Here is a 20,037-nt window from a genome sequence, read left to right as displayed (position 1 = left end):
AACGATCCTCTTGCCGTAGCCCCCTGAGTAGGAAGGACTACAAGATGTGTCCCACCATCCTACCTAGGGTGTTTGTAGTTTTAAGTAATAACCTCTTTTTTCCTCATTTAACTCTTTTATTACTGGCCAAAAAAAAAAATTCAAGTATATATATCTCTTCATCCCCAAGAGAAAAGGAAAACTTTCTAACTTTACACTTTCTTGCATGTTTATTTTGTTGCTCGGTTGTTGGGAATGCAACCCAGGGCCTCACACACCCATGGCAAGTCCAGCTCCAGCCCCTTTTCACTTTTAAAAACAATGTTTGCTATAGGGTTTTTGGTAGATATATTATCAATTTATAGAAATTTCCATCTATTCATTGGTCAAAACTTTTATAAGTAGAAATTCCCATTCATTCTAGTTGATTAAAAAGATTTTTTTTCACAAATGAAACAAATCTCATTGAATTTTTTTCTATATGTTTTGACTTTGTCCTATGTTTTTCACTCTATTAATGTGGTGAATTACATATTTAGGATATCTTGTTAAACCATCCATGTATTTCTGGGTAAACCCACCTTGGTTAACTTTAACACCATTGCAGTAAGTTTGTCAATAGTTTATTTAGAACATTCCCTGTCTATACTCATGAGTGAATTTGGGCTGTAATTTTTGTCTTCTGTTGCCCTTGTCTGGTTTGGATATCATGCTCATACTAGCCTCATAAAGGAATATGCCCTCATTTTCTATTTTGTGGAAAAATTTGTATGAGACCAAGATTATCTGGGTAGAATTTGCATCTAAAACTGATGGGGTTTTGTAGGATTCTGTGTGTTCAGTTTTAATTCCCCCCTTCATTTATTTCTTTAAAGCTGGGGCCAGGGATTTAGCTCAGTGGTTCTGCCGCCTGCCTCACTAGTGCAAGGACCCGAGTTCGACTCCTGGTACCAAAAAAAAATTAAAATAAAAATAAAAGGATATTTCTTTAAAGCTGGGCTTGTGTGCCTTCTCTGTCTCTTCCCAGGTTAGCTGCAGGAACTGTTTCACAGGGTGCTGAGCCCTTGTCTCCTTGAGGCTGCCAAGAGTACTCTCACCTTTTCCAGTTTCTCTTGTCTCTGGTACACCCCCTTATTACTCCTGTGACTGTTTATTTACTTTTCTTTTTTCTCGATTAGTCCTGTAAGGCATTTATTAATTTTTTTAGGAGCTTAAAATTTTAACTTGTGCTTTGTTGATTTTCTTCATTACTGTATCTTTATTTTATGTTCCACTATTTGCTTGTCTTTATTTTTTTTCTATTTTCTTAGGTTTACTCTCCTGTTCTTTTTCAGGTCTGAAGTTGAAAGTACGAATAACTCTTTCTTTTGAGTCTCTTTCCTTCCCAATATGTGTGTGGTCTGAATGCCCTTAGGACTACTTGTCTGCGGTCTCTCACTTTGATAGACACAGGTCTCACTTGATGTTCAGCTCTAGGTTATTTTCCTGTTTTTGTTTCAGTGTCCTGCCATAGTGTTTAAGCTCCCCCTTGCATCACACATTAGCCTGAGACGGCTCTGACACATTGGTGGCATAAGCTAGAGGAGGAACAGCCCCAATGCTCACCTGCACGTGAGCCCCAAGAGAGGGAGATTGGAGTATCCAGTCAGGTCCATCTGGTTGTCCTGCAGGGCTCTGGCCTGCTCCTTCCCCAAGGGCCATCTGGGTGGTAGTAGCATCTGGAGCTGCCAGCACACCCTCTGACGGGTGCTCTGCTCACCACACACCAATACCAAGACACCACACACACCAGCCATTCAGCACAGAAACACCAGCATAGGGTTCCTGTCCTTCTAGGTCTTTTAGACATCATGTGGGAATTCTCACTGGTGCTGGTGAGGGCCACAGAAGTTGGCCCTGGTGTCCCCAAGTAATTCACCTGGTGAGGCCATGTGAGATGTGTTTAGCACACACCAAGGCCCTAGATGCTTCCTAGACCTGAGGATCGAGAGGCAGGGCCTTGGGAAGCAGGATGCCCCGTTCCAATTCCAGATTCCTGCCAGGACCTCAACTGTTGCTGTGATAAATAAAGATGGTGCCTGTCCCCCATACCAGTCTTGACAGCATAAGGATTATGGAAGCCTTTTTCCTCTGAGGGCCATAGCACAGGGCTATAGCAGCTACAGGGGAGAGAACACAGGTACTGTGTCTCTGGGTTTCCCTTCTCTGCCTGTCTTCCTCCTATCTTTCCTTCTCCAGAGGTCAAGATATGCATCGCTGATACCTCCCTTCTTGCAGTTTGATTCTGGAGCTTTTGTTTTTGCCAGGGAAATTTAATTATATCATCTATTATTCAAATCTTAGAAAACTTGAGGCAGAAAGTTTCAGAATGAGTGGTGCTTAGGAAGGAAAAGTAAGACTCCTCGAAGTCAGCCTCATTCCTGTTCATTGAGATGACGCTCACATCCCCCTGGGGACCACAATGCTTACCTCAGTGTTTAAAATTCATAGCTTACAGAATCCCATTACTAACAGCACTTGCCTGTTTAAAGCCAATTTCTTCCTTCATTTCACCCAAAGAACACCAGTCTCTTCAGCCCCTTTCCCTGAATATTGCAAAAGAGGTTTTCAAAACCATGGCAACCTGGGACATTCACATATTTACACCTGTTCCCATAAAAGCAGCTTCCTTCCAGGAGCTCACCCCAAGAGCACCACACACCCAGCCATTCTGCTGCTCTGCTTTCCCCGCTGACTTAACCTGCTGCAGGTGTCCACAGTCACCTGCACACAGGAGGGCCTGCCCCATCTGAGCTGGAGCCTGCATCTCCACAGCACTTCCCATTCTGAAATCTTCTCTGATCTCTTCACTCTTCTTGTCTCTTAGTCATGGCCTGACAACCATGTGGATCTCCTAATCAATCCTTCTTGTTCCTGGGCCCTCCCCACCTCACAGTCTTGCTCTCTGCAGCCCACCTGCGTGTCTGTAGACCACAGGAAAGTGGTTCACACCAGCCCGATGCTTGCCTCCCCAGTCATAGCTGTGTTTCCCTTAGCTGCTGTGGTCCTCAACAGGGCAGCTCCACAGCAGCCTCACCCTGGCCACCAGTACTTTTGTATGCCTGGACACCACCTCCACTGGGCCCCTATCCATGCACCTGGCTCCATACAGCTCAGGCAAATTGGTCCTGCAGGCAGCGCCCAGCCCAGAAGGTGTTTCGTGTCACATTTAACCCAGCTGTGTAAGGGATGCCCTTGCCATTTTTATTGCCAAGCTCCTGTAAGGGCATTTCTTGCTGACATGTACAGCAAGTGTCCTTGCCTTTTCCATCCCTCAGGTTCATCCCATCCCTCTTTCCCACATTCTTGTTGCTGCTGTGCCAGTGGGGAAGCTTGGGGTAGATGGAGGCTGATGAATGCCTGTGTTCAGACACCTGGGGCCTGGCTGTGCTATACACTCCTGACCCCATGGCTGGGTAATTACTGTGCACATAGCCCTGAATCATCCTCTGTAAAGGCCCTACTTCCATTCAGATGCCGGGCCCAAGAGGGTTGTCTCATCATGTGCTCCTGTCTTTCCACCTGTCACTCTGCGTCTCAGCCAGAGTCTAGCCATCCCAGATTGAGAAAGCAAGGTGGGACTGAATTTCTGTTTGGGGACCTGAAGAAAAGGGATATGGTAGCCTGTGGATGTGCTCTCTGGTGGCAGGAGTCTCATCCAAAAGGCACTGACTGGCTGAGATGTAGCTCAGAGGCTGGACCAGGGGTTTCACAGCTCTGTAAAACAGTGACATTTTATGCTGTGTTGAAAACGTGTCACCATAGCAACACATCTAAGGTAGAGCTGATGCTGGCTGAAGGGACAACAGCAGCCAGATCTAGCTTTACCCTCTCCCTGTGGGCCCCAGGCCTCAGGACACTGCCATCACCCCCACTTAACCAAGAGAAGGACACTGGGTGTCGTCACACTGCTCTTCACCGCACTCTCACTGCTTAAGCATGGGACCTGGGATGAGAGCCATGTTCAAATCCAAGCCTTCCACCTTACTCAGGATCTACCGGGCAGAGCAACTCCTGAGAGAAAAGAGCCAACAGACCCAGTCCAAGGCCCACAGAGCAGGCTTCCACCGTCCCACTGCCCCCAGGCTTCTGTGACTGCATTAACAGGATGGCCCTGCAGCCACCTCCTCTCATCCTCCTCTTCTTGCCAGCATGCCAGGAAGCCCTAGGAGAGAGCCTTCCAAGCCTTCACACAGGCCCACGGCCGACAGCAGTGTATCTGGCAAGGCCTCCCTCTGCATCTCAAGGTAGAGGGGATCAGTTTCCGCCTTTGCTCATCGAAAGCCCGATGCTTGATCAACAAGAAGGCTAAGCAGGGTGGTGGCGAAGGACTGCACACATTCTGATTGGAGGTCTCATGAATTTGATTAATGAACGGCATTGTTTCCAGTGCCATGAGATGGATTAACTGTGTTTTTAGAACCAAAACCCCTGATTAAAAGCTATCACTGAGTGTGTCATTTAGGGAAACTGAGGAGCCCTGCTGAAAAGATTGTTCAGACACACTGGCTGCCAGTACCAGGACATGCTCTGTCCCTCCTGGGAACAGACGAGGTCCACAACTCCAGCTTGCACGGGAGGAAGGGAGGGCAAAGCAGTGGGTCAGCGTGATCGCCTAAAGGGTGCTCAGTTGTGGGTACAGCCCTTGGCCACCCAGGAGTCACTGCAGGGCACCAGAGACAGGAAGGCATCGCAGGAAAGAAGCAAACCCAGAACCCCAGGAGATAGTTTCTGAAGAAAACGGAAGGCTCTCAGCCATCCACATCCTCAGAGGATGGGGCCTGCAGCCCTCCCACCAGCCAGGCTTCCTCTCCCCAGCCACTCTGCCAGCAGGGCCCCATGGTTTGGGCGTCTGCACAGAGCCCTGAGGAACATCCTATAGCATGTGCTTCTCTGAAAGTTGTGGCCCTTGCTCTGAAAATAAGTTCTAGACCCATTCATCTTGATCTTTTATTACTTCTAGTCTAGACATGATACAGATTCTCGGCACTTACAGGAGTGTGGCAAGTGGCAGACACAGGCCCTTCCCAGCTCCTGCCCCTCTGTGGGGCCAGGACGTAGGTGTCTCTGCCTCCATCCCAGGGGGCCCTGATCTCTGTGTGGAGATGCCTGCATTCTGACTTGGAGACAGCAGATCTAAGAGCCGACAGTCCACACAGTAGGTATCTGAGAGAATCACTGTTGTGACCAAACAGGAAAGAAGGTAGCAATTCTTAATCATAGTTTTATGCTTTTTACTAGTAATTGTACTTATCTGTTATAGTCAAAGAGACTGGCAAAAATTAGATTTTTTTAATTCCCTACAGAGTCACAGTGTTACATCAAAGTCGAGATCTGCAAGAAAGTCAACACAATAATAAAAATTTAAATTTTAAAAATAAACCATAATGGCCAACATGCACAGTGCCAGACCTTTCTACTGGCGCTCTGTTGAGCTCCTGACTCCAGACCACTTCCCCAAGAGGGATCTGTACCTGTCACCCCGGCCTGATGCCGGACACCTTGGTTTACACAGCTGCCAATGGGGCAATGGGGATGCCCTAGGCATCTGCCTGCCCGGCGTTTGTGCCCCTGGCCTAAGAGATGGATAAGGGCTGATGAGAAGGGCCTCCTGCACTTGCTCCCACGCCGTTCCCTCCCTCCCCGGCTCCTTCTCGCCCCACCCTGTCCTGTGACGAGGGTCCATCGTCTGAGTCAAACCGAGATTCACTGTCAACGTCACAGTCCTTTCACACCCAGTGGCACACTGCAGCTGAGCTTCTGAGGAAGCTGCTTCTGATGAGTCACTGGGCCAGATTTGCCTGTGAGCCCGAAAATAATGAGGGAAAGGACGCTGAGCAAGGGTGGCGATGAGCCTAGGGCATCTGTGAGAGCTTCCGTCGTGGTGGGGAGGGGGCTCTCCCTTTCCTGCTGAGTGACGCTGCTTACAGAAACGATGGACACATTCTCCTTCCTTCTTGTTGCTTGTGAATCACGTGAATCAAGACTATTCGAAGCAGCTTCCTCCTGCCTGCTGCTCCCCATAACATAGAGCACAGTTCCTATGAACAGGCATCTGCCAGGACGGGAAATAAATTAGACTGAGGACATTTTCCCACAGAGATTCAGCTCTGATTTTACCAAACAATTTACTTAGACTCTGGTTGAGAGCAGCAGGTGAATGGCCGTGGTTCCCACCCAGGGCTGTCCACACTGCTGCAGGGCCTCCTCCATGCTGGCCAGGGACTGTGTGGCATTCATTTCACGCAAGTCCGGATTTACCATGGGCCTTGGCCTCCTTCTACATGCACCGCCTGGCTCTTCTGAGTGAGCCCTCAGCACTGCGGAGCATGCTCAAAAGTGAGCACACATTACCCACTCACAGGACCGTCATATAACCATGAGCTGCCACCCCAGAGAAACACCCTCCTTAGGTCTCATCCTCTGGGTAATCAGCAACAACCTGGGCATCTCCGGCTTTGTCTCCAGAGAGGCCGAGGGGATGAGCTTCTCAGAGCATGGCAGCTCTTGATCCCCCTTGGCGGAATGATGAAGTAGCAGAACTTCTGTAAATGCGTATCAGAGCACACCTTCCGCCCGGTGAAGGTGCCGGGGAGCAGCACTCTTGGCCCTGCACTCAGGTCCACCAGTGAGAAACGATGGGCTCGGGCAAGTGGCAGGTGAGGATGAGCATCCACGCGGAGCTCTGGACCTCATTGACTTTAAGCCTTCGTCTGGTCTGTTTGTGGACCTGACTGTGTCACATGAAACCTGTTCTACTAAAGCTGTGTTCATCACAGGCGCTCTGTCCTCTGACAGCACGCCCATCATAAGCAGCCAGGGAAGGGGCACAAGATTGCAGCCTATTTGAAATCCGTTTAGTCTCTGTGTTAAACAAGTGTGTGCTTTCCAGCACGTTGTCCAGCTTTCTCTCAAAATAAAAAGGAAGGAGCTCTGGGTAGCTATCTCCGGCCAACTCCAAGCAGGCGTCTCTGCCTCCCCTCATGAAGCTCCCAGTGGGCAGCACCTTGAGCAAGGACTCTTCTGGTGCCTCCTCTGCTTTTCCACACGCAGCTCCTCTCCTCCTTTGAGCAGCCTTCACTCAAACCACACCCTTTTCTAGAGTCAGTTTGGCCCCAGCTCCTAAGGCCCTTTCTCTCTGCAGCCTCCTTCCAAGCTTCAGCTGACGGACCCATGTCTGGGTTTCTGAGTGTGCCACTCTCGAGCTCCTTGTTTGGCTCTTGGTTTTCAGTCATGGTTCTCCAGACGCTCCAAGTGTCTCCATCACTTCCAGGATGCAGGTCTTGCTTATGCTGCCAGCTTCCTTCCCCCGCTTCTTCTCTGGGGGAACAATCCTCATTCCCCTTCAGACACCACCCCGCCCGCACCCCATGCCTATTCCATCTGTCTTCCTGGCCTTCATCTCCTAGCCCTGCTCCTGGATCCTCTCATGCCCATGTCTGCATCTCCCTGGGGCAGCACTGTGTCCTGGAATTCCTGACTGGCTTGAAAGTCAGACAGACAGACATGTTCACATCCTTCACTTTGGACCTCAGCAGAAGGGCTCCCTGGGCCTCACCTCCTCCTCTCATACCAGGGCAATCCCTGCCTTCAGGATTATTGCAGAATTTAAAACGACTGAGTAGCCTTCGCTAAAGCCCTCGGCAAGTTCCTGTTTTCTTCCCTCACATCTGCACTGTAACAGGCTGATATGTCTGAGCCTCTAGTACCTCCTGTGATGCCTCTGCATCTGGACATGCTGGATAAGACCTTGTGTCAAGTACACCCTTAGTCATGCTTGGGGTGAGTTAGGAGATCTGGGGGGCAGTGGTCATATCGCATGCATCTCATGATTTCCTAGGACCTCAGAACAGCGCCAGCATGTGGAATGGGTAAAAGGATTCCAGCAAGTTACAGCACACAGGGCATGCACTAAGTGTCAAGTGGGCTGCAGACAGACTTGCATCCCCCATAGACCACATATCATAGACCATGGTGGCTTCCAGGAATCTAGAACATAAAATCAAATGCTACTTGGAGACTGCAATCCTCTGCAGTCAACTAGAGCATCCCAAATGCAAATTCTGCTCTTCTCTATCTGTTTTCCTTTTAGAAAGAGCTAGCCTCAGAAGATGAGACCAGTGTGATTAAGCCTGAGGAACACTGCTAGGATTCTTGAATCTCTGGACCCCTTACCAGAATAGCAAACCAGGAATCTTTCTTTAACCCTCCCCTTCCTGCTACCACGATTAGGTTTTCAGGAACTCAAGCTACCTCAGAAGCTGCCAATCTGTGCAACAGCAGCTATTTGCTACTGAAACATCTCCCATTTCTTTTTTTCTAGGAGTTTCTTTTAATAGTGTTTACACTCAAATTTGGAGAGTCTTATTGCATCTTGCTGCTGATCCTTATCCAGATGTTTCTGATTTGGCCATGAAAGTACTCAACAGCATTGCCTACAAGGTAGGTATGATGGGATGTTTATGTTGAAGCTCTCGAATTTCTGATTTTCATTCATGAATATTCAAGCAAAAATCTCCAGTACAGTTAATAGGTCTACACTGTGGTTTTAAAAGTACATAAATAAGTTGAGCTTTCACAAATATTTTTAAACTGTATATTCGTAATATACTTTGAACTGTATTAGCATAACTGTAGTTGTCAGCATTGTTATTTTTCATGATCTTCACATCTGTATGATCTGTAGCGATGTCCCTGCCTCCTTGTCTGACATTAGTGTTGACAACTTCTCTCATCCTTGATCCTTCTGGCCAGTAGAGATTTCAGAGAATCATCTTTGGGTTTCATTGGGTTTTCTCTGTTGTTTTTAAATTTTTCGTTCATTGACAGCTACTTTACCTTTTTTGCTTCCTTCCTCCTGCTGCTTACTTTGGATTTCATTTGGTCTTCTTATCCTGATTTCTAGATACAAGTGTAAATCCTTTGGAGGACTGTAAGCTCTTCCCAGTCCTTTCTGTGAGCTCAGAATTTGGCCTAACGCCCTCCAGTTCTTTTCCCAGTCTCCTGGGTTTTTCCCACACCCATGAGCAGAAAAGTGTCAGTCAGAGACATGTGGGACATCCTTGAAGACTTTGGAAGCTTCCTCCTCCCCACCACTGCACCCTGCAAATCCCAGCCCCCTCGGCCTACCTGGAGCTGGCTCTGTGTCCTCGCTGCTTGAAAGTGCCAGCTTCATCTGGGTTCCCCTTCTCTGAGCTGCAGCCAGGGATGGGCTGGAAGCTGCCTGCAAGCTATAAACTGGGTCAGTTGTTTATTTCTATCTCTTAGGGATCCCCCTCCTGAGTACTCAACATCTAGTGTCTGAAAACACTTGCTTCGTATGTTTTTTCTGGTTATCTAGTTGTTTATCAAAGTTGCACAATATATCTTTTTAGTTAACTTTTATTAATGGATCTAGAAGTAATTCACTGTAGCATTTTTTAAAGTTTTTTCTAACTTAATAAAATTGCAGGCTTGCAGAAAGGTTGTGAGAAGCATATCACCATATCTTACATTTGCCTGGTGTACCCTTGACCTTCCTCTGACTACATCACACTGAAGAATTGTCCACCACGGCTGATGGGCCCCCAGAGCTGTGCCTTTCAGTCTCAGCCCCTTGTTTTTTCTCCCAGTGGGTTATTAAGCTCTGCCCTGGTGCTGTCTCATCGGTTGGTCCTAGCCTGCCATTGAGCCAAAGCCCCTGCAATAGTCTCCTGCCTTCATCCTGTCTGCATGGTGTTCAGTCTCTTAGCTGGAATTATTTTGTGTTAGTTTATGTCTTTTCCCTGACTGATTGAAATCGCCTCATTGACTGTGGTTGTTACTTCTTTAGCTCTTGGTAGTATCACAAGTAATAGTAAACAGAGCCTCTTTATTCCCTTAGTTTTTAAATGCAATAGTAGTCAGACTCATCTTTCTCTTTAAAGCAGCAAAAGAATAATGCAGGAGTGAGTTCTCAGTTTTAAACTCAAGCATGTCACATGTATGGCACACTGTCCTAGAAGCATAGACTTGTTGGTCCAGAGATATTTCCCTGCCCTCCATGCCCAGTAGAACATCCAGCTTAACAGTAACATGTTGGGCTTACTGTTGACAGTTTGGGACAGCCTGCATTGCTCAATCCTGCTCTGACTTCTCCCCGTAATGGACTGCTCGGCTCCCCCAGTGGACTCCATCACGGTGTGACTAGCTGCAGAGCCAGATGAAAGATGCCCATCCTTGCTGCAGGGGTACCTCTCAGTCTGCCTTCATGTGTCACTGGCCTGTGGAAAACAGCCAATCAAGTTAATGTTTTCATTGTTCTTTGGAAAACTCCTAGGTTTGATCCTGCTAACACTGCCATAAAAAGAGAAAGAAAACTAATAAATGACCCAGTACTGCCTCCTGCCACTTATCAATGCTCTCTCAGGCTGTAGGTAGTCTGCCATTTTTAGTGCAATATTTCAAGGTTAGATTTTAAAGAATCATTTGCACTTCAGTCATTTTCACAGCTTTGTGTGGACATTAATGAATGGTTTAAATTTTTAGAATTTATTTTCAAAGAAAGCAGAGACTGGCCAGTTCACTTCATTTGTCACAGGTCTCTGGCACACAGAGGTGTCTGATGGCCTCTTCTTTGCTCTTGAAGACACAGGGCAGCCTGCTCCCCTTCTGGAGCAGAAGCTGGAGGCCCGCAATTAATTTAGGTCCTTGAGTAGTTCAGTCATTGTGAATGAGGATCTAGCCTATTTGAGCTTATTTTCCAGTGTCTTTTATATATTTGCCCTTACTAAACTCCACCTGAATTATTTAACACTAGAGTCCTGGTGCCTAATATTAATTTCATAACTATCAGTTCATGGCCATAGACCCAACCTCGGGTTGTTAAATAGTCCCTCTTAGGAACCTCTCTATTCTCTGACACAAAAACCACTCCTCCCTGCTCTGTGATAGAGATGCTGGCCAAACCCTCCCAGCCCTGGGTCCTCCTGGATTGTTCACTAAGTGTGTACCAGTGAGCCAGCAAAGCCCACGCCCACTCCCACTCCCACTTTTAAGGAACTCAGCCACCACCCCCACCCCCACCACCCCACCCCGTCCCCGACACCCTCCCCCTCCCTGTGTGTGACCTGCCTTGTTAGCAACCCCCGAGCAGATGGCATCACCTGTGATAGGGAAGTGCATTCATTCCAAACAAGCTCCAGAACCCTCAGCAAAGGGGTATATGGCTCTGTGCCTGCTCTGCTGATCTGTGACATACACCCTGGTGTGCACACAGCCATCAGCCTGAAGACATACCACAGCCAGTAACAGAGACCAGTTTGAGCCTCCTCTGGAGACCAAGTTAACACAGTGCAGTGTGTGCTGTGTGTGTGTGTGTGTGTGTGTGTGTGTGTGTGTGTGTGTGAGTAAACACTGCTACTGAAAGATTTGGAAGCATAAACATTAAGGGAATCCTTTCTTGTCTTCATTTTAATTTCAAGAAATGCCTTACTTTGTGCTCTAGGAACTAAAGAGATCATATTTCATTTTATAGAGAAGTGAGACTATTTTAGGTTAACTCTGAAGCCAAATTTGTTCATCAGAGTCAAAAAAGCCTTGTTATTGTGGAACACGCCTTAGAATTCTCCATTCAAGTACTGTATAGAGTTGCTACCAACTGTTTAAGAATGAACCCTTACAGCTCAACAGCTATGGCCTAATTGCATGTTTGTAAAACCTTGGAGTTTGCATTGTGCTCTTAGTTTTCACTATGGGTAATCTCAAGCTACACAGAAGTATGGTAGGAAGAGAGTAATGACCCTGAGGAAGTATTTGTGGCCTCAGTAGCTCTCACCTCATGACCCCTCCTGCTGTCAAGGTTTTAAGAGAATATGGAAGGGGAAAAAACAAAGAGTGAGAGAGAGAGAGAATAAGGAAGGGGTTGCATCTCCAATCCACAGGTGTTCAGATGTCAGGGTTCACAGTCACTTCTCATTTTAGTCGTTATGAGGAAATCTAAATGCACAGACATATAAACTCACCTAAAAATAGTGTTGCTGCCTCTGGATCACTTCAGGAACTACATCTGCAGTGAGACTGGTGCAGACCAGGCACATTGGACACTATTACTGTTCTTAACCAGTGGCGAAATGTTCTTTTAGAGACCAAAGCCCTGAGTGACCAATGAAATGAAGATTGAGTTGCTCAGAAAAGCATGGTCAGTAGTTCTGTGTCATTAACACGCAGCTTCCCGCCATCACAGTACAAGTTACTTACAGATATGTCTGTTTGGTGTTCTTTTCTTTTTTTTTTTTTTCTGTGGTACTGGAGATCAAACTCATGACCTTGTGCTTTCAAGGCAGGCGTGGTGCCGCTGAGCTAAATCCCCAATGCAGATGTCTTTTTAAAATCATGTTGCCTTGTGGAATTTCCACGCAGAAGCCTCTGCTGGAGAGACTGTCCAGATGCTCTGGGGCAGCATCCAGGAACCTGTTCCCACTGGTACTCTGCAGTCCTTCTGGTTCCCTGACAAGGGATTCTGAATTTCCGAAATAAATAAAGCAAACATTTCTTTTGGAAATACAATTTCTAGGTATTAGTTGTCTCTTCTCGGTGATCAAGCGACAGTGGACTTTGGTCAGTGCCACTTCCCACGCATAGTTCCAGACCCCTGATGTGAAAGCAATTGGCATGTTTCTGGAACCCACTACCCCTCCCAGACAGGTAGCCAGTGATGGGGCGAACATGATAAGGAAGGGCTTGAGTGGGGTCCAGGTCCCTGGTCTTGTGCAACATGCTGTCCTCTTCAGTCTGTGTCCCCAGACCCAGCCTCTACACAAGTGTTCCATTAAGCTTGCCGAAGCCAGGCATGGTGGTGCATGCCTGTAATCCCAGCACTCAGGAGGCTGAGGCAGGAGGATCGCCGCAATTTTGAGGCCAGCCTGGGCTACATAGTGAATTCAGGGTCAGCCTGAACTGCAAAGGGAGACCCTGCCTCAAAAAACAAACAGACAAAAAAGCTTTCCCAGCAAGTACTTGGTACATGACAGGAACTGTGCAGGAAGGCCTGTCCTCAAGCCTGTTCCAGTCCTCCTGCCCAGTGTCCCCAGTCCTCATAGTGACACCAGGCCTTCCTGATCCCCTCCCTGAGTGACGCTGTGCTCAGGCCCGCCATGAGCCCCTTCCGCACAGCCAACCCTGGGGAGGTGTCAGCAGACTGGAATGGCTCAGCTCAAGTTGCTGCATCCACACTCGTGGAGGTCTCCCTCGTCCTGTGCTGGTCCAGCCCTGTCAGAATTTCTGAGAATGAACAAAATGACTTGTGGTAGCAGCCATGGGTGTAAACTGCATCTCGAAATCAGGCAGGCTGTGTGCAGCAGAGAGTTAGCCAGGCTCCAGCTCATTTTCCCCAAGGAGCTCCTGTGAGTCATGGAGGCGGCAGTGACTGCAGCGGCAGCAGTCAGAGGGACGCCTGAGGCTGCAAGGCGCCGGCTCTTGAACCACTGGCGCAGCTCAGGTCCTGTGCCCTGAGCATGAGAGAGGTCAGTGGGTTCTGTGAAAGTCTGCATTTCAACCCCTAAAGCTCTCTGATGACTTCTTCATCACCTCCCACTCTTTCTCCAGAAGTTTTGAGAAGTATATATTAAAGTTACAGTTTAAATTTTTCTCTTTTAGACTTGAGGAATCATATGTCTGTCACATTTTGTGGGAGGTTTGTGCCTGTAGAATTGGCTGAATAATTAAAATACCAAAGCAGAAACAAGTTCAGCAAGAACATGTATTTCCCTTGTAATTAAAAAATAAGAAATACTGTTCGAAGAGCAGTTTGGCTCTTTTTTCTTGCCCTTTCCAACTTGAAGCCAGGGGTTTCCTGGGAAGCGTTCATGCTGTGTATTTAAGTGAAGACTTTCAGGGTGGTTTGTTCTCTTTGACTTTCTGTCTGGTGGTGGCTGAGTTATGGGGACAGTGTTCCTGACTGCACATGAATAATTCAGGAACATGAGGGCAGGGCGGGTCCCCCAGGAGAGGAGCTTCCCAAGGCTGAGGTTGTCTCTGGTTCTTGTGCTTCCCGGGCTTCTTTTTCTTTTGGGGGGGTGCCAGGGATAGAACTTGGGACCTTGCACTTGCAAGGCAGGCTGCAGCACCAGTGAGCTAAATCTCTGGCCCCCTCCCGGACTTCTAGAAGGCAACCTGGTACCCGCCAGCTCTCACGGTCTGTCCCTGGTGGAGGAGTCAGTGGCTGTAAAGAATAAAGATCCACTGTCCCACCTTCCTGGTTTGGAGGAGGACTCTGCTCTGCCTCACCTGGCCCCTACTGACTGCACAGCCTCCAGGACCCAGAACCCAGAGGCCCCGCCAGCCCCTCTGCGTGCTGGGAGCAGAAGTCCAGGAGTGCAAGTGTTGCTGGCTGTCTAGCAGAAGTTCTCCCATTGGTGTTTGAGATTTCCTCACCCTAAAGATCTGTTCTGCCATTTTGAAACTATGCAAGAGCAGCCATCAGCCTCTTGATCCTGTCTTCTGACCTCCTGTGTCACTTGTTCTTTGCCCTTCTAGGCCACAGTGAATGCCCGACCTCAGCGCATCCTCGATACCTCCTCTCTGACACAGTCGGCCCCGGCCAGCCCAACTAACAAGGGCATGCACATCCACCAAGTCGGGTAAGTGCACACCCACTGGGTGGGATAAGTGGCCTGGTGCCAGCCTCCCCTCAGCAATCTATAATGGACATGATGGACAGTCCCAGCCACCTGCCTCCCATTACTGCTCAGCTCCTTGCGCTCCCTCTTCCCCCATGTTATCTTGTGTTCCCCTCCCTCCCTCCCCGTCTCCTCCCTTTCTCTGTGTCTGTGTCCCCTTCCATGCATACCCATGTTCATCTAATCTGAGGCCTTCCAAGAATCCTTCTCTGTCCCAGAAACTGAATGTAAGTGTGCACCCTCAGCCCAAGCTCCCCTGACATCTGCCCTGGGTCCAGTTAGTCCTCAGTGCCTCCTGGGATGTAGAGTCCAGGGAGGGGTGGTTCTCAGTGCCTGCCAGGGGACAGCTAGGATGGTCCTCACCCAGCACAGCAGCCCAGCATTTGGAAGTCATGTTAACATATCAGTGGTTGAGGACGTTCCTGGGTCTGCTAGCAGCACCTAGGGAAGGGGATTAGTGTCTCATTCCCAGGTGGGGGACCCACAGTAAGGCCTGCTGTCTGCTCTTCTCCCCATAGAGGTTCCCCGCCGGCGTCCAGCACCAGCAGCTGCAGTCTGACCAATGACGTGGCCAAGCAGCCAGTCAGCCGTGACCTGCCTCCTGGCCGCCCGGGCCCCACAGGCCCCACAGGGGCGCAGTACACCCCTCACTCCCACCAGTTCCCCCGGACACGGAAGATGTTCGACAAGGGCCCAGACCAGGTACACAGATGCAGCCCCTTCTGCACTCCTCATGACCCATAGGCACTGTACGCTGTGGTTGGTGCTGAGGGCTTGGCTCCTCCCATGTGAGTGTGAGGCCTCACGTTTAGTTTCCTTGGCCCCACCTGATGACTGCCTTTGTTGACCAGACCTGGGTGGGCAGTGGCTCCTCGATCCAGTCCCCTGCCTGCCAGCTGGCCGGTCCCACTCATCACAGGCGCCTCCTATTCTGCAGCTTGTCCTGGTCCGCTGGTCTTGGCAACCCCATGTGACAAAATAAGCACATGGAATTAATTTGTTTTTTTCCTTTCTTGGGTAAAGAGCATTTTGCATCAGCGTGAGGTGGCAGCTGCTCCACAAAGTGTTTGTTCTGAATGGATTGTTTGTTTTTTCCCATAAACATTCAATTAGTCCACACAAGCACACTCTCTTTGCCTTTAGCTAAGTGGGAAAGGAAATTCCAGGAAAGAGAGAGCTGTGCTTTCCCTCCAGAGTTCGAGAGCCAGGCCAGGTGTGCTGACCCTGGGCCTCCTGTAAAGTCCTAGGAGCTTGTATCTTTCTCAGTCAAGGACACAGGATCTGAAGAAGGTTGTTGGGCCGTGCTGAGGGCATCTGGCTGCCTTGTCACCAGGAGCAGTGAGCGTCTCTCCGCCCTGGAGGGGTGCCCTTGCTTACTGGTTACCAGTGAACAGAATGGAGTCCCGGCCACCTTGGGGGTTAACTCCAGGCAAGGTTTGCCGTGTGGGTGATCAGCAGGGCCCACACAGCAGCACTAAGGCAGATCTCCATGTGCTGGTCAGGCCCGAGCCACCTGACTGAGGGCCTTGATGGCCAATGAGCCCCAAGTACAAGTGGCCTCCTGCCTGGGCCCTGATGGGGAGGGTTGCTGGGGTGTAAGGGGCTGTGGTCTAGGGGAGCACCACAACTGGCACAGACGTGGGTGGTCCCCACAGTCCTGTAGAGCCAAAGCTGCAGCTTCCAGTGGGCGATGAGCCCCTCTCTTGTCCCCCAGGTGATGGGAGCCCCTCCTCTGCCAAGATTTGGTGTGAGGAGTGCCTTCAGCCCACCTCAGAGCACTTGGCATGGGTACTCCTGGAGCCCAGCTGGGTGGAACAAGGCAAACACTAACCCTGGCACCCTAGGGCTACCCCAGGGCTTATGGTGGGAAATGGCCACTGTCCACATAGCAGCTTCCAGCGTTTTAAGCAGTTAGGCCCCAGTTGACCTTGGCTATATGCCCAGCTGTGTCTTTGTGGCTATCAGAGGGGCAGCCTGTGCCAGGCAGCAGGGGCATGCAGGACTGAGGAGCTGCATGTGGGAGCCTGTCAGCACCAGCGGTGGGACTCAGTGTAGGGTGACTGCAACTGTGCTGGCCAGGCCACACTGGGCGGCCCCAGGAGCCCTTGCCACCCAACCCCTGTCCAGATGTGCAGGATGGCTTGGTCATTAGGATGCCCGGGTGAGGAGCAGACTGAGCTCAACACCACCTCAGTCCCCGTCAGCACCTCTTTTAATCACACAGAGAAGTAAGGGAACATTAAGGCCTGGTTTCCTCTTTTCTTCTGACCCTCCTCCTTCTCGACACCCGGAAGACTGCCGATGATGCAGACGATGCTGCTGGACACAAAAGCTTCATCTGTGCCGCGATGCAGACGGGGTTCTGTGACTGGAGTGCCCGGTACTTTGCCCAGCCCGTCATGAAGGTGCGTCCTGGTCAGGCTGGGTGGGGCCCCGTGAGGCGGGCCAGCACCCAGGGCTGGAGCCCAATGCTCAGCCCTCCTCCTTCCCCACGTGTCCCTAACACTGGCCTCTGGCCTCGTGCTGACCCCTCTACTCCTCGCACTCACTGGAGACCCCACTACCCCAAGGGGAGGCTGCGTCCCAGGCTGATGGCCAGCGCTTTGGAGGGCTTCTGCTGCCCCACTGGCCTTGCCACTGGGCTCTGCAGCTGTTGTCACATGGCACTGGTGGCTGTGGGAGGGTGGCACCACGTTGCTGTCATGATGAGGGTGTCAGCAGTTTGGACAGCCAGCGGGGTGTGCGCCTCCTCCCTCTTGCCTTCTGAGAGGAGAGACTAAGGAACCTGCCTCTCCAGGGCTCCCGCTGTCACATTTGTCACTTCACCCTCCTCACCAAGGTCCCTCTGCTCACGGGAAGGAGTGCACCGAGGCCCGTGCATGGTGACCCAGCACTCTGGGCTGCCCCCGCACACTCGGGCTTGTTTGGCAAGACTGCCTTTCAGTCTCATCTGCCAGCCACAGCCTGAGACAAGTCCGGGGGACACGCAACTCCGGCTGCACATTCCAGCCCCAGGTGTGTCCGGGTCATGGTCCTTGGCCCTCCCCTGGGGCAGCACAGGAGCTATCTTATCATCGGGATCTTTGGTGTCTTGTCTCTCTGCACAGACTCATCTTTAGATTTTTATAAGTCTAAAGCACATTCTTAGAAAACCTTCCTCTCCCTTCATAATAATAACTGAAAATTGAAAATTGTAGCTTATTCTTTGTTTTGTTTTTTTGGTACCAAGGATCGAACTCGGGTCCTTGCGTTTGCGAGGCAGGCGGCAGAACCACTGAGCTAAACCCCCGGCCCAATTGTAGCTTATTCTTAATAGTGTATCAAACCAGATGACTAAGTAACTTCTGTGGAAAGCATTTGGATTCTATTTTACAGCATTCTCCCACTTCACTCCCCATAGTGAATACAGATTTTTGTCAGTAAAAATGCAAGATAATAATTGTTGGTATCCAAGGCCAGTAATAATGTTCTAATTTATTGTCAGTCTCTCTGCCAACAAGGGAAAGAAGGTCTCTTTTTCATTTTTTAGATGAATCTAAGAGTGTAGAATGGCTTGACTTTTCTGGAAGGCCCTTTGATAATAAGTATTTGAAGCCTTAACCAGCTGCTCCCTTTGGCCCAGTAACTGATTTGCTAAGATAATGTTTAGTGAGATATTATTGGAGCTATTTAAAAATTAAGCTTTAAATTACTGAAGAGGATGAGGTAGGAGGATCACAAGTTCAAGGCCAGCCTGAACAACTTAGCAAAACCTGTCCCAGTAAACTTTTACAAAGTACAAGGGGTGTAGCTCAGTACTGGAACACTTCCATAGTGTGCATGCGACCCTGGGTTCCATCCCCAGTACTGCAAAAAAGGAAAAAAACTTAAGTTTAAAATTAATTAGTGGCATAAGCAAATGCTCATGATGAAACCTGGCCCTACAGAATGATGACAGTCGCATGTGCCACACATGAACAACCCCAGCATTGCTCAGGGTCGTGGCTCGGGCTGTGGTCAGCAAGCACAGGATCTAACAAGTTGGGCTCGCCTCGCTTACCTTCAGGTGACTGTAGGTGTGTTGTTGCCATGCAGGGAGGAAAGTGCCCTTTTCTGGTCACTGGGACCTTCTGGTTAAGAGGGGAAAGGGACCCACGTCCTGGAATTTGTGTGCAGTAAACAAGAACTGCCCTCGTAAATGAGCAAGCTCTGGGAAGGAGTTAGACCCTGGGGTGGTAGACAGAGTTGTCCTTTAGAACCTTGACATGGCCTGTTTAGAAGTGAAATGGAATTTAGTTTAACATTAATGGAAGTTTGGTTTCCTGAGACTGTCTCCTGCTCACACAGATGAGATCAGGTGTCCGAGAAATCTGATGGTTGGCCTGCTATCCTCCCTGGCTGCAGGGGCAGCTGCTGGCAGTGGTGGTGATTCCTTAGAGTGCTAATGAGCAGCTTCTCTTGAGGTCCTTGAAACTGGCCTATTCTTCTATATGCGGTGAAATGGAGGAACCACATAGATGATCCAAAGCACATTCCTCTTAAACTTAAAAATGACCCACAGCTATAATCCCAGCACTCTGGGAGGCTGAGACAGGAAAATCACAAGTTTGAGCCCAGCCTGAGCAACTTAGCAACTTAGTGAGACCCTGTGTCAAAATGAAGGTAGGCCCTGGGTTGAATCTCCAGTACCGCCAAAACAAAAGAGTTTGATGCTTTCCTTCCCAAGCATTAGTGTGGGCCAGCCTCCCAGGCTCAGGCACGGGTGACGGGAAAGCTCCCAAGGCGTGTGGAGTGCCAGCTGGCTGGGTCTGAGCGCCGTGCCTGTCGCTTGCAGTTCAGCACAGATTCCAGTCCTCTGTGCCCCTGCGTGGCACATTGGCCCTGTCTGAGAGCTCCCACCTACTTGGGGCATGGCACATGGTATTAGCCTGGGAGGTCCCTGTAGGCCCGACTGCCGCACGGAGGCAGGCAGGAAAAAGCTGTTCAGTAGGTAAATCATTGTTTTCCTCTGACCTTGCCAGCTATGTGGAAACAGACTCTTGTTTGTGCAGCTTGAAGTGACAAGCTGTCGTGCTGTGGTTGAAAGCAACGCTCCTTCACATCTGTGTTGCCAGTAACACCTGGGGGCACCCCCAGCCCTAGGGCTTAGAGACTTGAAGTGCTTTTTCCTTTACATCAATTGGATCTTTATCAAAGCATGGTAGTGCACACCTGTAACCCCAGCTACGTAGGAGGTTGAGGCAGGAGGATTGCAAGTTCAAGGCCAGCCTGGGAAACTTAGCAAGACACTGTCTCAGATTAAAATTTAAAAGGGCTAGGGATGCAGCTCAGTGGTGGAGCACTTACCTGGCATATAGAGGTCCTGTGTTCAATCCTCAGTGCTGCATTTAAAAAGAGAGAGAGA

The 20,037-nt window shown here is 49.6% G+C and overlaps 1 protein-coding gene and 1 long non-coding RNA gene across 7 annotated transcripts in view; one reads left to right on the top strand and one right to left on the bottom strand.

The window, feature by feature from the left end:
* Nucleotides 1-20,037, top strand: part of Rptor (regulatory associated protein of MTOR complex 1) — a 371,772-nt gene that overhangs the window by 319,974 nt on the left and 31,761 nt on the right. For all 5 annotated transcript variants that reach the window (XM_021241190.2, XM_013078167.3, XM_004860899.4 and 2 more), the window contains 4 exons: nucleotides 8,342-8,460; nucleotides 14,512-14,615; nucleotides 15,173-15,356; nucleotides 16,949-17,059. In XM_021241190.2, the coding sequence (XP_021096849.2) occupies nucleotides 8,342-8,460; nucleotides 14,512-14,615; nucleotides 15,173-15,356; nucleotides 16,949-17,059 (518 nt within the window). The remainder of the gene's footprint in view (nucleotides 1-8,341; nucleotides 8,461-14,511; nucleotides 14,616-15,172; nucleotides 15,357-16,948; nucleotides 17,060-20,037) is intronic.
* On the bottom strand, nucleotides 4,346-18,897 carry LOC147828732 (uncharacterized). 2 transcript variants are annotated; one of them, XR_015450189.1, is made up of 4 exons: nucleotides 18,694-18,897; nucleotides 10,085-10,259; nucleotides 9,148-9,248; nucleotides 4,346-6,073 (listed from the first exon to the last, which is right to left on the bottom strand). It is a non-coding gene; the product is annotated as an uncharacterized LOC147828732 (long non-coding RNA). The 2 variants fall into 2 exon arrangements; XR_015450188.1 differs by lacking the exon at nucleotides 18,694-18,897 and having other exon boundaries at nucleotides 10,085-11,060.

The sequence above is a fragment of the Heterocephalus glaber genome, unplaced genomic scaffold (assembly GCF_053883595.1).
Source record: "Heterocephalus glaber isolate CG9 unplaced genomic scaffold, H.glaber_assembly_v1.0 deba00000937, whole genome shotgun sequence".
Lineage (NCBI taxonomy): Eukaryota > Metazoa > Chordata > Mammalia > Rodentia > Bathyergidae > Heterocephalus > Heterocephalus glaber.
This window is presented reverse-complemented; position numbering and strand designations above follow the sequence as displayed.